At 40.2% G+C, this 17761-nt stretch overlaps 1 protein-coding gene across 4 annotated transcripts; it reads left to right on the top strand.

Annotated features, from left to right (window-relative positions):
* Positions 1 to 276: 276 nt before the first annotated feature.
* Positions 277 to 17186, top strand: fam78ab (family with sequence similarity 78 member Ab). Of its 4 annotated transcripts, none has more exons than XM_038294939.1 (3): positions 277 to 874; positions 1453 to 1865; positions 14723 to 17186. In XM_038294939.1, the coding sequence occupies exons 2-3, from the start codon at positions 1498 to 1500 to the stop codon at positions 15246 to 15248; spliced, it is 894 nt and encodes a 297-aa protein (XP_038150867.1). In that variant the 5' UTR covers positions 277 to 874; positions 1453 to 1497; the 3' UTR covers positions 15249 to 17186. The 4 variants fall into 4 exon arrangements, with proteins under 4 accessions (XP_038150867.1, XP_038150866.1, XP_038150869.1 ...); XM_038294938.1 differs by having other exon boundaries at positions 277 to 886; XM_038294941.1 differs by having other exon boundaries at positions 279 to 874; positions 1562 to 1865.
* Positions 17187 to 17761: the final 575 nt, after the last annotated feature.

Raw genomic sequence — 17761 nt, 5'->3', positions numbered from 1 at the left:
CTGTTAATTATAATATTAATGGTAGACTGCAGGAGATATTAACATTAGCTCTGAATTCTAAGATTAAAGTCAAAATTCCGAGAAAAAAGTCAGAATTGGAGACTAAAGTCAGAATTCTTAGATTAAAGTCAGAATTCTGAGACTAAAGTCAGAATTCTGACTTTTTGTTCATATTATACTGACATAAAATTTTAAAATCAGTTAACTTTTTTTTTTCCAGTGGCCCTAATCCTCTTCTGTAGTCTTTTCATTCTCCCTGTGATAGTAAATAAATCTACAATAAAACAGTCTATTATACAGTAATAAATGTGAATCTGACGCTGCCTACGTTTCCCAGCGTGCAGAGCGTTCAAGGCGGAAGTGTCGTCATGGAGATGCTTATAAAGCTGCTTCCCCGGTGGCGCTGCAAGCAGCTGGGTGAACCTGCCGTTGTTACGATGGGACGGTGACAGAGACCTGGCAGCTCGCTCAGGAATCTCCTCTAAGAGCTGCTTATAAAAACCGAAATGAAAGCCTACGATTAGCTCGCTCGAACAATGTAACAACATTCCTTTATTTATTTATTTTTTGCTGATTAAGTCTGATTTTTTTTTTCCTTTTTTCAATTTCGGAATTGAATATTTTTCTATAATAAATATGGAACTGGAGCAAAAAAGTTGACCCAGTGGTGTCCTTTGGATGTCGCAGAGATCGCTCTTAAAATCTACCGGGGATGTCTAACCTCTCTCGGTGGGACGGTGACTGCAGCCGCCGCCGCTATAGAGGAGCGGATAACGGAATTACCTCTAAGACCGAAGAACTGTGACAGTCAACGCCTTCCTCTCCCTCTCTCTGGAATCTCACACCGCTGAAAACACTGGATTCTTTACACACTATTGGTTCATAGGTAGACCTGTTTTTGCATGCTGTTTTTAAGCCGCTATAAATAGACAAAAAGCCTGCACTTACACTGCACGAACCCTTAATCCGACATCCAGCTGTCATAAATCGTCAAATCAAATTTTCACGAGGAACTGGAGGACTAGATTAATACACCCGGACTACATTTATTATGTTTCTAACTGATCTACAACAATGTTCTTTGATCATGGTTCATGTCAGCGGCTCTTCTGGCTGGGGATTATCTTCTGATGAATTATACAAAAGGAAATCAGACCCCAAGATGTAACATTAGTAGTTTCTTTTAATAATTTAGCTCTTGTCTCGGGTCTTGCCAAAATTACCTCTAGGTTACCTGTTTTAAATACAGACATTTGCATGGGTGACAACATGCAACCTTGTGTGTACGCATCAGAAAAGTTGTGATGCCCAACTTCTGCAAGTGAAGTTGCATTTTCGTACCGGAAAGCATGCGGTCTGCAGCTGTGAGGCTTTTCTATTGGTCTGCCTGCCTCTACAGTGACAGTATTGGATCTTTTTTTCTACTATTGACTTTTTTTTTGGGCTTTGTAGACTGCTTTAGGGGAGAGGAAGAGAGGAACATGTAGGTCAAAACTGATGGTGGTTCTTCCTGCTGTTTCCATGCTTCTTTCTTCACCTCCTCCTCCTCCTTCTCCTCCAGAACTTTGGGCTTTTTTGTGGACTGTGTTCCAATTCAGTGCGATGGGCTGCATCCAGAGCATCAAGTGTAAGCCCAAGAGTTTCCGAGACAGCGTTATCGTCCTGGAGCTGAATGCTTCCATTGACTCCAACCCCACCAGCATCGACGAGACGTCAAACGTGGTCCTGCGCTACCGGACGCCGCACTTCCGAGCTCAAGCGCGGCTTCTGGTGCCTCCTATAGCAACCAAAGAGACATGGACCATCGGCTGGATTCAGGCGTGTAACCATATGGAGTTTTACAATACCTATGGGGACAAAGGAATGTGAGTATTAATATATTCATACATAAACCTATATAAACTATTTAGATATATATGTGTGAGTATATCTATATATCAATCAAAAAATTAATCAATAAAACTGTAAAATAAACTGTAAAATTTACATTAACCTTGAACTTTACATTAAAAATCACCCCATCAAATTAATAACTGCTGATATAAAACCCAAAATACAGCTGTATCGCTGTACACATGAATCCAGACCCCAGATCCAGGGCCCCTTAGAATCTTCCTAACTCCCCCCACCCCCATACGCCGCCCCTGTAAATTAATATAAATATAATTTAGAAATTTCTATTTATTAATTTTCTGTTTTATATTAGTTTATTCCATCATACTATATCAATCGTGTAACATTATCTGGGTGGGCCCCATATGAAGTACAACACCGCCATCCCCTACCCGCCAACACATGTACATAACTGTTATGGTTTTTTTAATCTACGTGCTGGATTACCCACAATTCCAAATCGTATTGTAAAAAATAAAATACTCATATACGTCGCTCTTTTAAGATCTTTATTGCGGTTTGAAACATATAATATGAGTGTATTTTTTACCAACCGTCTGATGAACTATACATAGTTATCAACATACGGTAGTAATTAAAAGTACCACTGTCTGCTTCGCTATTGGTGTCGTGTTTAAACGGCTCACCATCATGTTGAAATCAGGCGTGTGTTGGGGTATATATCCGGTCAGTCAAACTAGTATCAGGTGGGTTTAAGAGGATTTTTTTTGCAGTGACGGGGCCCCTAAGAGGTCGGGGGCCCCTAAGCAACTGCAGTCTCTACTTACCGATAGATAAGCCATTGTACTATGTCACCAATTGGGAATATTTTTCTTTCTATAAACAATCTAACAAACAGATAACAAATTAAATAATAAATGAAAGCTATTTGTTGGTTCAATTTTATAAGAACAATTGTTACTGTTGTCCTTTTAGTATAACTTGAAACTTAAAATGCAGGAAAATATTCTATGAAAGAGTCAGAGCAGAGCTGCTGAGAGGGATACTTTTTCTTTCTTCGTTTGATTTCATTGGTTGTAAAGTTTAAATTCCTGTTTTCGTGCAAGAAGTGAGGCTAAAATTACGTGGCAGGGGAAATGTTACTCAGAAGCGAAACTCTTGCAGCATCCGTGTTACTCAAGAACACCTGTTAGGTTCTTGCTTTATCTAAAAAAAAAACAAAAAACTAAATGATCTTGAAAAGCTTAACACCATGGAGTCCTTTTTTCTGCTTCTTCTATGACAGACCCCCAGTCTACATCTTATGAAAACATATTGTGGACAACCACATGCTGATGAGAACATGTCTTATCCGTAGAGGAAAGGATGTCTGAGTGCTGCAGCACATAGATTAGATCCAGACACCCCCCCACCCCTTTGCATGGCACAACCTTTTTTCTACCCCCTTAATAAGGCCTCTGCTTCAGTGTGTCAGTAAAGGTTGAAGCAAGTGTGGATTGGCATGAGTGAAAGTTATTCATTAGTGCTTTCCTAGCATTGCTAGATTTGTCACCCAGCCAGAAGGTGGATCTCAATGAGTCAGAATTAGCGGTACAGGCAGTTATCATATCGTTTAACTTTATCTGGACAAGTTTCTAGTCCTGGTAAGAATTTTGATTTATCAACTAAACAATAAATTTGAATCAATAATGATTAGAAACTCTAGAAACTGGGGGAATATTACTCAATTTATGCTAAGATTTTAAGTGCATATCGCCCAGCCCTAGTCAGAATATCATCAGATGCTTCATTTGTTCAGTCATTTATCCATCCATTTTCTTACACGCTTATCCCAAGTGGGGTCACGAGGGGTGCTGGTGCCTATCTCCAGTTGCCATTGGGCGAGAGGCGGGGTACACCCTGGACAGGTTGCCAGTTCATCGCAGGGCAACACAGAGACATACAAGACAAACAACCATTCACACACACACTCACACTTAAGGGGACTTTAGAGAAGCCAATTAACCTAACAGTCATGTTTTTGGACTGTTAGAGGAAGCCGGAGTACCCGGAGAGAACCCACACATGCTCAGGGAGAACATGCAAACTCAGAAAGACCCAAGTGGGTAGCAGCAGTGCTACCCACTCCTCCACTGAACAGCCTCAGTCATTTATTTAAATACAAAAACAATTTTTTCAGTGTTTTTTTTTTTTTTGTTAATTCTAAGAAGTGTTGCTTACACTTAATGATGAACTGAAATTCACTTTCCCAGAAAACTAGAGTATTAACTCAAAACAATGAAATAAGGATTTAAAAAAGTTTAAATCTACTTAAAAATATGTATTTTTTCTGCATTTTGGTGTGGCATGGAGATGATCATGCTGTGGCTGTTTGGATCCACCGTCTCTCATCTCTCTCTTGATATTACCCTATTGATTATTTCTGGGTTTAGGCCAGTCTGCCTGAAATGAACTATGAGATGGCTTGGTGGTTAAAGCAGGTATTGGCTCTTTAGCTAATGTTAACTCTTACTGGGTTTCATCAGGGAGCCATGACTTTAGGACTTTATATACATAATGAACCAACACTAGCAGATGGCATGGCTTTCTATATAATTTATTTTACACTGGACCACAAATTCACAGCATATATGCTCTGCCTCAGCTTTGATTTCCAAAAAGAGAACTTTAGACTACTAAGTACTTCGGGTAAAACGGATTTTGATTTTGTTTTTTGTTCAGAAGAACTTATTGCAACAAAAGCAGCCTTAAAGCTCTGACTTAACAAGCCCACCAATGCCTTATGAATCTCCCCTGAACTCTTGAATAGTGTTTGCTTCAAAGTTCTTCTAAAGTATGTGGTAATTATCAGTTCTTGTGCACTTTTCCTACTTGACCTTTTTCCAATTTAAATCTCCCTTCATCTATCTGAAAACTCAGCTTCTTCAGTGATGCCACTTAAACAATTGCCAAATGAACCATGTTGTTCTTGATTGTGGAAGGCCCTAAATAGCTCTAGATTAATTTCTTTATTATGTAATATTAGAATTGTTTGACAAACAGTATCTCAGGGTTTTTATTTTCCGGAAACCATAATCCCCAAAATGAATGAGAAATACTAACTCAAAATGTATCAGTAAGTGTGTAATGAGTCCAGAATTTATGGTGCATTATTTCAGTGCCCCACAGTTAGCTAAACAACTGAAAACATTTAACGTATTGGTGATGCTTTAGGCTGCACAGTGAAGCTAGTTGAGCTTTTGCTTTGGACCAATAAGATCCTCGATTTGAATTCCAGTCAGGGGGTTTGCTGCCTGGAGTTTGGATTTTTTATCACCCTTGGGTTCTCTATCCCGTCATAAACAAACAAACAAACAAAAAAACATGACTTATATATAAAATGATAAAAATGCACCTCTGTATATATGTAAATATTTACCCTATTTGTGCCACTAGAAATGTTTAAAGACTATTGTAAAAGTAGAAACCCTTTTCAGGGCAAGGTTATGTAATATATTGGGCTCTGTTGGAGTTATTGGGATTTCTCAGGGCAAAAAGTTTTTATTTTCATAACTGCATATCAACCCAGCAAACTGAACCCCTCAGCGACTTAAAGCATATGCCTAGCAACAACACTATTAGTTAAAACGTTTGAGGGTGAAGACTATATTCTCTGAAACATTACAAAGTCTACAACTACTAAACCCCAAAATGAACTCATATCCTAATATTTGAACAGTTTAGAAGTTAATCTTAAGATGCAGGAGATGAATTCTTGCTGGCTGAATCTCATACCACGTAGTCTTTTTGGGTGGTAATACAGGCCCAGCACGCTGTAATTCTGCAGAAAAGCTGAGGATGGTAATATGGATAATTTCTCTGTTGGCTTTGGCTGATGCACTCAGAATTCTCTGCACATTCATCACTCCCATGTACACCCTTGGGCTATAGTGAGGTACAATTTGGTTGGTTTCGACAGTCTGTGTGCATCTTTTTGCATGTGAGCAGAAATGAAACAGGAACAAGAAACTGATATTAAGGCCTCATACTTACATGATGCACATTAGACCCTTCGGTTTTCTTGATATAAACACAAACATGCAGACAGATGCACATGGATAGTGAAGTATCAGTTATACTGTGACTATATACTCATTAAAACTGGATGGTTTCAAACCATTTGCCACCATAAATACAAGCATCGTTTAGAAATCTTAAAGGGCTGCGGTCGCAGACGGAAGTTTCTGTCAGGAAGGACTTAATACACATGTTGGATACCATCTTAAAAAAGGCATGCTGTGAAGATGAAAACAGGAAGTGAGCTGAAGATGTCTGCGGTGATTTGTATACCTGTCGTGACGGCTCAGGAGTAGATAATGGTTTTAGCATTTTCCCTTATAAACATAATTAAGGCTGAGGAGAAGAACTGATGCAAAACTTTTTTTGAGAAAAATGTATGGTTGCTGCATCAGAGCAGAAGATGCTCTCCATATTCATTGGCACCACTGTTTTCAATTTGAAACTTATTGCTCTGACTGTAAGGCAAGGCAAGGCAAGGCAAATTTATTTGTATAGCAGAATTCAGTACAAAGACAATGCAAAGTGCTTTACATGATTAAAATACAGGAAGATAAAACAGAATCAAAGCAAGTAGAAAAAAATAAATAAAATAAAATAAACAAAAAAGAATATTAAAAACAGTTGGACTAAAGAAAATATGTTTTAGTTGAACTGTTTAACTAGAACACTCGAAGGCAATCCTAAACAAATGTGTTTTTAGTCTTGATTTAAAGGAAGAAATATTGTATTTATTTCCCATTATTTCCTTTAAAATTGTAAAATTCAGCCAGATTAAAGCGGAACTCACAAAAACTCAAGGGGGTTTTTTCACAGGAAATCAGGCAAAATATTACAATTTTAAGGAAAAACAAAGATTTATTTAAAATAATAATAATAATAATAAAAAAAACTATTACCGAGGAAATCCAAAGTTTAATTCAATAATATTTCAATATAAATGATAAATAAACCAAAAAACCTTCACAACCAGTTTATAAGTAAACTCAAAGTCTCAATTTATATCCGCAAAAAACAAACAAAAACATCGCTAATAACTGAAAGTCCAAAACTGTCCGTCTCTTTTTTCTTCTTATAATAATGTCCCAACAGGAGTTCCATACACTTCGAACCCAAAGTAAAATCCTGGAACCGTTTCAGTCCAAAGTCTTTTGCAAAACGAAAAATCCAAACAGTAAACCCGCCCCAAAAAAGGATTAGAAAAAGAGTGGTACCACCAAAAATCCCCAAAAAGAAAAATAAGGTCCAGATCTCACCGGAGCGTCCTTTTTTCCCCCTGGGCGGCGTCTCTTTGCACCGGGCGGCGTCCTCTGGGTGCAAACTCCGACAATCAGTTTACCTCAAATCTCTGCGGTGATCTGCGGCGCTGGGACAAACTCTGTCCGTGGTTCATCTTTCTTCCTTTATTTTTCGATTTCTTTTTAACGGACAACAAGACAAAATCTCCCGCTGCACAGACCTGTCAGTGCGCGTCTTTCTCACCTGTCGAGCCGCGCGCGCCGATGCACACACCCCTTTTTATTCAAAAATGTTTCCACACCAAAAAAACCCAGCATATTAATTTACATCATCATTTTTTACCCAGTGGAGTTTTGAAATAATTTTATCCAAGACATAACTGTTCTACCAGACAGTATATCATTGGTACAGTTTAAAGTGCTTTATACAAAAGGTGAAAAAATAACATAGTGGTTATGTTACAATCCCCCCCCCCCCAGCCGGAGGCAAAGGAGGTTGAACTCCAAAATAGGGCTTTAAGTTAACCACATTAACTATCTCTGTGTGCTGGTCTCTCCACTGGAGCTGATAATTTACTGGGCCTAACTGTTTCCTCACTGTAGCTGGACCTGACCACTTTGGCGCTAGCTTTGAGGAAAAACCATCTATTGCTTTGGAAAGAGGATGAGACCTTACCCAGACCAAATCTCCCGGCCGGAACTGTGCACCTCTCCTCCGGGCATTGTAATATTTGGCTTGTCGGGCTTGACTTATCCCAAATTTCCGTTTGACTTCTTCCTTCATCTCACTGTGTCGCTCCATCAACTTATATATGGTTTGCTGAGGTGATGGTGGTTTGGCTATCATCCTCTCCAACGGCCCTTGAAGTTGACGTCCCAACATTAGTTCTGCAGGGGCTCTCCCTGTGGTCTCATGTTGAGCACCATTGATGGCAAAACGGAACTCCCATATATGTTTTTTTCCCACTGATTGTGGTTCTGTCCAACAAATGAGGCTATCATTGTTTTGATAGTTCTGTTAGCCCGCTCAGTTAAGTTGGATTGGGGGTGATAGCTGGTGGTAAAATAGTGCTTTACCCCCCACATAGAGCAAAAATTGGACATCTCTTGACTGGTAAACTGGGGGCCACGATCTGACACAATGCTTTGAGGAACTCCAAAACGAGTAAATATCTCCTCCCGGAGGATAGTGATGAGCCTCTGTGTCTTGCTGTCTCTTAAAGGAAAAATTTCCACCCACTTCGTGAAGTAGTCGATCACCACAAAAAGGAAGATGTTTCCTTTTTTACTGCGTGGAAAAGGTCCCATTAAGTCGACCCCAAGTTTTCCCCAGGGTTCTGTCAGAGATGTGGGTTGCAGGAATCCAGCTGGAGCTTGATTTTCTGGTTTGTACTTCTGACAAACTGCACAATTCTTTACATGAGTCCATACATCTTTACGAACCGACGGCCACCAGGCTACCTCCAACAGCCGGAGGAGTGTCTTTAGTCTGCCCAGATGTCCACTCAGTGGTCGATCATGGAAATACTGGAGAAATTGAGGAACCAATGACTTGGGAACCACCAACTGATATTTCATGCCATCTTTAAGTGGGGTTTTCCTATACCAGAGATCGTGGACTTCGTGGAAGAGGATCCTGTCAGGCCTCTGGTATCTTGGATCCTGAACCATCTCCATGAGGTCTGAGTCTTTTTCCTGCTCTTCCTTGATTTCTGCCATTGATAGGGGTAAACCTAACAAGGCATTAGCAGAGTTCAGGGCTACATGTGCTGGTCCGGGCGGGTCAGAAGGCAACGCTCGGGACAGGGCATCAGGCACTACATTGTGCATTCCTTTTCTATATCTCACTTCAAAACTGAAATCTTGCAACCTCAGCACCCAGCGTGTTAACCTAGAACTGGTTCTAGGGCAATTGAATGCCCAGGTTAGGGCAGCATGGTCGGTGTAAATGGTAAACTTTGTACCCTCTACAAAGTGCCGCCACTTTTCTACTGCCCAAACAACTGCCAAGCATTCTTTCTCTGAGGTGGAGTAGTTCTGTTCTGCTCCCTTCAATGATCTTGAAGCGAAAGCAATAACTTTTTCTCCATCAGTTGTTGGTTGGACCAGGACGGCCCCCAGACCAACGTCACTGGCGTCCGTATGAATTTCGAAAGGCAACTTGAAATCTGGCTGTCCCAGGATGGGTGATTCCACCAAAGCTTTCTTCAGCTCCATGAAAGCATGATGGCAGTCAACTGTCCACTCCCACTTTGCATCTTTCTTGAGCAGCTGATAAAGAGGTGTAGCTATTTCTGCAAAATGTGAGATGAACTTGTGGTACCAGCCTACCATTCCAAGGAATCTCTGTAGAGTTTTCTGGTTAGTTGGAGTTGGATAAACCGTAATGGCCTGGGTTTTTTCTGGATCCACTTGAACACCTTTTGCCGACACAATGTGTCCAAGAAACTTGAGTTCTTGCTGGAAAAAGTTGCATTTTTTAAGATTGAGGGTCAGATTGGCATGGGAGAGCTTTTCAAAGACTGTGTCCAGGTCCTTCATGTGTTGCTCAGCAGAGGCTGAGAAAACAATCACATCATCGATGTAGACACAGCAGATCTTTCCCCGTAGCTCTCCTAAAACTTTCTCCATTAAACGTTGAAAGGATGCTCCAGCGTTTTTCAATCCAAATGGCATACACTTAAATTGATAAAGTCCAAATGGAGTAATAACAGCAGTTTTTGCTTTGCTGTCATCTGCCACTGCCATCTGCCAATATCCAGACTTCAAGTCCAGGGTGCTGAAAATGTTTGCTCCAGTCATTGACTCCAACAGCTCATGTATGATGGGCATGGGATAGGCATCCTGAAGAGTTTTGGTGTTCAAAGCTCTGTAGTCCACACAAAATCGAAAAGATTTGTCTGGTTTGGGAACAAGGACAACCGGAGATCCCCATGATGACTGTGATGGCTCTATAATATCGTCTTTGAGCATTGCCTCAATATGCTCCTTTATTATTTGCCGCTTGAAAGGAGACACCCGGTAAGCTCTGCAGCGAATGGGTATGTCATCGGTAGTTATTATCCGGTGTTCTTCCACAGATGTTCTACCCAATGTCTCCAAGCATACAGATGGCCAGGCCTTCAGAAGCTTCTGGACTTCTGGTGGATGTTGAGTCTGCCTTAGATACAATTCTGTGTTGGGTATTTTGTCCTCTTCCATGGGCAGAGCCAGGATCAAAGAAAGTGGAGAAGGAGTAGCATGCACAGGCGATGCTGGAGCAGCTGATGATGAAAAAGGATAAAAGGTATAACCTTTTGGACCTTTTACCCCATACGTGTGGTCACCTAGGGTGATAATGGTAGAAGTTTTGGTCAAAAAGTCTAGTCCTAGGATGATGGGAAAGGTGAGATTATTATCCTCAACCACAAAAGTCTCTAAAGACCACATCATCCCATGCCAACTGTAAATGATTGTCGCTTTCCCCAAAGCGCTGTAGGTTTTGCCATTGGCAAGAGCAAACTTCTGGTTGTCAGCTGGCTTTAAAACCTCCCCTTCTCGAGCAATTATTTTCCACTGACTATTTCTCATCAGGGAATAGGTGCAAGCTGTATCCAGAACAGCATTATACATCCTGTCACGCACCTCTATGGGAACATGAAGGAGAGAGGATGCAGGGCCTCGCTGAACCACAGATACAGAGTCGGCTGGCTTTCTGGGGTTCGCCTTAGGTCTTGCTGGGCCTTTTCCTTTGGCTTTATGCTGATCCACTTTACCCCAGTAGATTTTTACACCAGCACAGTCTTTTTCAACCTGGGATCCCACCTTTATTAGCTGATCAATAGAGTTGACTGTGCCACGAAGACAGCCTGCTATCTTCGGATTGCAGTTGTTTAAAATCCTTCTTACAAGCTCCGTCTCACTGATGTCTGGCTTCCATCTTAGACATAGTGCTTGATACTCAAAGGCGAAATCTCTCAGACATTGCTCTGGCAACTGGACCATGTCTCTCAATTTCTCTTCCACCTCTGACAGATAATCGGGAGGCAGAAAAGCAGCACAAAAGGCATTTTTAAATTCAAGCCAGTTGTGAACCTTGTTTTTAGCCACACTCCACCAGTACCGAGCAGAGCCCTTTAAGACAGCTGTTAAGGCTCCCAATAGTTCAGGATCAGACAGGGGCCGTACTGTTAGGAATGTCTCGCACTGATCAATGAAATTTAAGACATCAGAAACCTCTTCTGCACCCTCAAATGTGGGAAACTCCATGTGCACAGGTGGCTTGGAAATGACTACAGATGTTCTACTTGAGGTTGGAACTGTCTGATTGGAGGTCAATGCCGGGAGGTCTACTATCCCACAGTTTGTTGATGGCGTGACTGGAACTGCTCCTGGAGGGATGTAGGTGGTAGATTGATCCGTCCTTTGAAGGCATGAAGATCCAAAGCTTCCTTGTGGTACCCTTTGAACAGGTAGGGCTAAAGGTGGAGATGATGTTTCAGGGATAGTATGTTTCATGGTAGAAGAGAGATGATCAGATGGCACAGGGAGACTTGGTCTGCCACTATCAAGGGAATGAATAGCTGTAGAGAGTCTAGCGCGCTTCAACCTCTCTATCTCAGCCTTCCACTTCTCATCTCGTCGCAGCAAACAGTCTACGATCTTAGCTTCAAATTCCTTAAAGGCTGTGTTCATGCATTGCTCCAGGGCCTCAACATTTCTGTCTACATATGTCCTGATGTTTTGCTCCCTATTCAAAGCACTTTCTACAGACGCCCTAAAATCTTCTTCCAATGATGAAATCCTAACCCCCATGTTGGTTAAATCATTCCTGATACAATTTATGTCTGACATAGTGAGATATTCCTCCTCCTCGTCTTCTCTTTCTTCAACATCATTATCTGATACATAAAGGGAGCTAATCAGAGAAGTTATTTCACCTACTGGATTTCTCCTAGTAACCCAGGTTTCTCCCCCTCTGGTGCTAATTGCCTCTTCCTGATCTACAAGAAGACCTGCTCCATTTTCTTCCTCATCCTGATCAATATCTCTTTCCTCAGCATGTTGTGATTGAGAGGGTGTGTTATCCATCTTAAAAGAAAAAACACTCAAATTAAATAAATCCAAATGTAAAACAAGATTCTCTTTAAATGTATCACCTCATGTAACACAAAACCTGATATTATATTCCTGGCCCCATACTGGCCACCATTTTGTAAAATTCAGCCAGATTAAAGCGGAACTCACAAAAACTCAAGGGGGTTTTTTCACAGGAAATCAGGCAAAATATTACAATTTTAAGGAAAAACAAAGATTTATTTAAAATAATAATAATAATAATAAAAAAAACTATTACCGAGGAAATCCAAAGTTTAATTCAATAATATTTCAATATAAATGATAAATAAACCAAAAAACCTTCACAACCAGTTTATAAGTAAACTCAAAGTCTCAATTTATATCCGCAAAAAACAAACAAAAACATCGCTAATAACTGAAAGTCCAAAACTGTCCGTCTCTTTTTTCTTCTTATAATAATGTCCCAACAGGAGTTCCATACACTTCGAACCCAAAGTAAAATCCTGGAACCGTTTCAGTCCAAAGTCTTTTGCTAAACGAAAAATCCAAACAGTAAACCCGCCCCAAAAAAGGATTAGAAAAAGAGTGGTACCACCAAAAATCCCCAAAAGGAAAAATAAGGTCCAGATCTCACCGGAGCGTCCTTTTTTCCCCCTGGGCGGCGTCTCTTTGCACCGGGCGGCGTCCTCTGGGTGCAAACTCCGACAATCAGTTTACCTCAAATCTCTGCGGTGATCTGCGGCGCTGGGACAAACTCTGTCCGTGGTTCATCTTTCTTCCTTTATTTTTCGATTTCTTTTTAACGGACAACAAGACAAAATCTCCCGCTGCACAGACCTGTCAGTGCGCGTCTTTCTCACCTGTCGAGCCGCGCGCGCCGATGCACACACCCCTTTTTATTCAAAAATGTTTCCACACCAAAAAAACCCAGCATATTAATTTACATCATCATTTTTTACCCAGTGGAGTTTTGAAATAATTTTATCCAAGACATAACTGTTCTACCAGACAGTATATCATTGGTACAGTTTAAAGTGCTTTATACAAAAGGTGAAAAAATAACATAGTGGTTATGTTACAAAATCAACAAAAATTTCCAATTTTAAAGCGTGGCTAAAAGAAAATGGCCTCCATGTTGCATGCTATGGAGTAGATGTGAAATAATAACTTAAGTTCCATCCATCCATCTATCCATTTTCTTACACGCTTGTCCCAAGTGGGGTCGCGAGGGGTGCCTATCTCCAGCAGTCAATGGGCGAGAGGCAGGGTACACCCTGGACAGGTCGCCAGTCCATTGCAGATAATAATAACTTAAGTTATTTGACATTTTTTTACCTCAAATTGTACTTCAAAGGTAAAATTTGAGGTAAGAAATGCTTTAGTGAAGTTGGTTTAATAAAATATGCCACTGATTTTGGGACCTCTGGTTATGCCTTTTCTAAATTGTTTAGTGGGTGTTTAGGCTACCTTCATTTTTTAAAGCATTTTGCAGATCCTCACAAATATATGGGAAAAAGGAATGTAAATGAATTTATGTGTTTAAAATGATCACTTTTTGCAGTCGGCGCATGCCTATCCCTCTTATTTAGCAACAAGACTATTTGTAAAGGTTCTTCATAACTTTTTTTAAACATGCTAAAATTGAAAAGTTCAATACTGTTCCAGAAAAAAATATTTCAGATTAATATCAGGATGGTTCTTCGGCTTAACTTAAAAAACAACTCAATTTACTGAATTTTGCAGCTAAACCCAGACTTCTAAGATATCAGTTGTGCTGCAATTTCTCTAAGTACAAATGACCTGGACTGATGCGCACTATATGTAAATTCAAGGCCCACACAAGTTGAGATTTTCAACTCTTAAGAATTTTTACACCATGGATTACATGGACTTCCCAAATGGTTATGAAATTACCGAGTAAAACTTTTGGTTGCCTATTAAAAGTTTTTTTTTAATCCTTGCTTTTTTTCTCACTTTCTGCTCTCTCGAGTAAATGTGGATTTGATGGGTTCATTTAATGAGGTATCAGTTAGGTTAATTTAGAAAAACTCAGTGGTGTGTGGTTTCTATAAATAGGAGCATCATGGGAACAAACATTGTTTGATACCTGGCTGTGTTTGCATGTCGCTGGTTCAGACCAGGTCTGAACATCCCAAAGCAGTGATAAAGTCTTCTGTTGTATTTTGCCTGATTTATAATGAGTAAGGGAGATGAGTCAACCTGCTTTTGTAAAACAGTTTTATCAAATTGCCTTTGTTTTTTGCATTTTAAATGTTTTTTTCTTTTTTCATTGTCCTTCAATCTTAAAACCACCCTATACTAATCATTTAGAGTTTCCTTGGGGTATATAACAGTTGTGGGTCTAAAGGTTTTAAAATACGACCTTCTAAAGAGGAAATCAGGGAAACTTAACACGGTATTTTCAAGATAGAGTTTGGAAATCTTTGACCCTGAGGAATCTAAAAGAGGCTCTGTTTCTTTTTAAATCATCATTTGTGTCATTTCCTTACACCTAGGTCAAGTTGGGAGCTTCCTGACCTGCGAGACAGTAAGATCCGTGCAATAAGTGACTCGGATGGCGTCAACTACCCCTGGTATGGCAACACAACAGAGACCTTCACCGTGGTGGGGCCCACAAAGAGGGACAGCAAGTTCACAGTTAACATGAATGACAATTTTTACCCCAGTGTCACCTGGGGAGTGCCGGTCAGCGACAGCAACCTGCCACTGCTCAGCAGCATCCAGCGCAACCAGAGTTTTACCACCTGGCTAGTTGCCATCAACCAGGCCACCTCAGAGACAGTCGTCCTCCGGACAATCCGCTGGAGGATGCGGCTTGACATTCATGTGGACCCAGAGAAACCTCTGGGTCAAAGGGCTGTTTTAAAGGAGCCTGTGGCTCAGGAACAGCCTCAAATATTGGGCAAGAATGAACCCATCCCCCCCAACGCCATGGTGAAACCCAACGCCAATGATGCCCAGGTGCTTATGTGGCGGCCAAAGAAGGGTGATCCCGTGGTGGTCATCCCCCCTAAATACTAATCTACTCCTACAGACCAGACTGGCCTTTCAATCCTCTTGTTTCATCTCCTATCTTGTTTTTTTTTACTCTCTTTTCACAGCCTCTCAGTGCTTTAATCTATGTTTTTTGTTATTTTCCCTATTATTTTGCCTCTATAATCTTCTCATGTTAGTGGAAAAAAAACCCTAACAAACCAACTGACATGGAAAGGAGGCTAATAAATCCATAGCAGAGAAAAGGAGCACATGTTCCCTTCAAGGAAGGAATTTACTGCAATTACCTGCAACCATTCTACCTTCAAACAGAGGTCGGGTCTCACTGTGCTGAAATGCAAAAAGAACAAAAGCAGTGTTTTCATTTTGTTTTAACTCTGGCTGGGTGAGGCAGCTGATGTCAACTGTGGTAGAGGTTAGGCAACATGTCTGCAAACATGCTGCTCAAACTGTGTACGAATACTAGAGGAATTGTTTTATATTATTATTTATAGGCTGGAGGAGAATGCATTCAATTGTGTTTTATGTTTGGTTATTTACACAAGGAATTGCAATGAGTGACTTTTAATCTAGTCTTTTTTTTGTAAGATATTCTAGACATTTTAATCCATGCTGCCTTAAGTTTACATTGCTTTCCACTGCAAACATGTTCGCCTTAAACTTAAGTGCAATGAAGTTATTTAGTCCTTTGTCCCAATTCTTCCACACTCTTGGTGTTGCTGGCATGTGTGTTTAGGAAACGAACCAGAGCACAGAAGCGAACCGCGTTTTAGTTCCACACGTCTAGAAAACTCCAATGACATTACGAGTAGAAACAGTTACACAATCAAACTAACTCGGCTGGTTGTGTTTCAAGTGGATTATGCAACAAAAGAGAAGCTCTGTGAAGTCGTCTGTAGTGCTCAGCACAGTAAACTACAAGAACATCTGGAGAAAAATCTAGTGAAAAGCACAGTTGACCTCATTTTTGTCACTTTATTCTGCTGATAAGAACTCCATCTCAGGGCCTCCGTTTTACTTATTTACTCTGTCTGCTTTCATCTGTCTTTTTTCCCAAACTTGTCCTACTGCTGTATCTCTATCTATGGCTTACACTGGACATAATGCAGCTTATCCTTTTTGTTTCTTTATCATTTAAATTGACACTTTCTCTGTGAAAAAAAAGAAATATACAATAGTATTCTGCTAATTCTCTTTCTCACGTTATGTGTTCTCCGCTGTCGAGGCAGTGGGGAAGTTTAATGCCGACTGCACAGCTGGCATATAGATGACCCACTTCTCTTTTCTGCCAGTCGTAGCTCTCGCTGCATGCGGGGCCTGTCTCCCTTTATTTTACCGCCAGCTAGAGTAGCGCAGGCACACATGCATGAATAAAGAGCTCTGGTCATTTAAATATCAGTCCCCCAAATCTGAATGCTCCTCTATCTGGAACACTTTACAAGAAAATAGAAATCAGAGTTGAATTTGAATTTAGGAATCCTCCTCCTCCTTCCAGGTACGAAGCCAATGACAGATTTTTTTTTCTTTCCCAATTTTTATCCCAGCAGACAAATGAAATACATAAAAACTTACCAGTTTATAAACTGAACCTCATATTTAAATGCAAACCTTGCTACAAACTGAATGACAATGGTGACATTTGCCTCATATCAGTATTCTAGATCGGAAACTGCAGTTGGAAACTCCAGCCAGAAAAAAAAAAAAATCCCTCTGGTATTGTCTAAAAAAAAAACATCTGCCACTGTCTTTGAAGCTTAACGTTTGAGCCATTTTATTTTATTTGCATAACATGCAAAAATAGAAACATAGCTTGCTTTAATATAAAGCTGGACTAAAGCTGGTACCTCTGCCTGACAGAGGGGAGAGGCTTGACCCCACCCACTGTGACCCTGAACAGGATAAAACTGGAAATAAAAAATTCTTAAGGATAATACAAAATTCTGAAAACCTGTCTGAAATTTTTCCTGTGACTATAAATGTGGGTTACCTCTGTGGGATAACATCCTCTAAAAGCTTTTTGAGAATGAAAGATGTAGACCATTTTCAGTAAGTGTTATTATCTTATTAAGTAAACATTATAGTTGCTTCAATAAAAGCTATTTGTTCAATTTTACACATCCTTACTGTTTGGTAGCAACTGATCTGAAAGGTTTTTCTTGATCCATTCTTAGTGTTTAACGAGGGAAGATAATTGGCAGCGTACCGCCTCATATCCCTCATTTCCTCTCTAATTAACCCTCCTCCCTTTAAATAACAGTGTTGTGAAAATACTTTAAAGTTTTCAACAATTCTGCTGGCATAAATTTGACATTTATAAGATTTTTTTTTTAATCTCCAAAAAGCAGATGTCTTCTATTACCTTGAACTAATTGTTTGCTTTATCTTCTGGGACAGACTAATTCAAATTCCCATTCCTCCTGCTGTAGATAATTCATTGTCTGCTACCTTTAAACAGAACCAATGCTGGACTATCCCTTAAATAATTTTAAATTCAAACATGGCTGAAGCCCATGGTTGGCTTAAGACAGCCAATGAGTCAC

The sequence above is a fragment of the Cyprinodon tularosa genome, unplaced genomic scaffold (assembly GCF_016077235.1).
Source record: "Cyprinodon tularosa strain WSP-4 unplaced genomic scaffold, ASM1607723v1 ctg349, whole genome shotgun sequence".
NCBI classification, from domain to species: Eukaryota; Metazoa; Chordata; class Actinopteri; order Cyprinodontiformes; family Cyprinodontidae; genus Cyprinodon; species Cyprinodon tularosa.
This window is presented reverse-complemented; position numbering and strand designations above follow the sequence as displayed.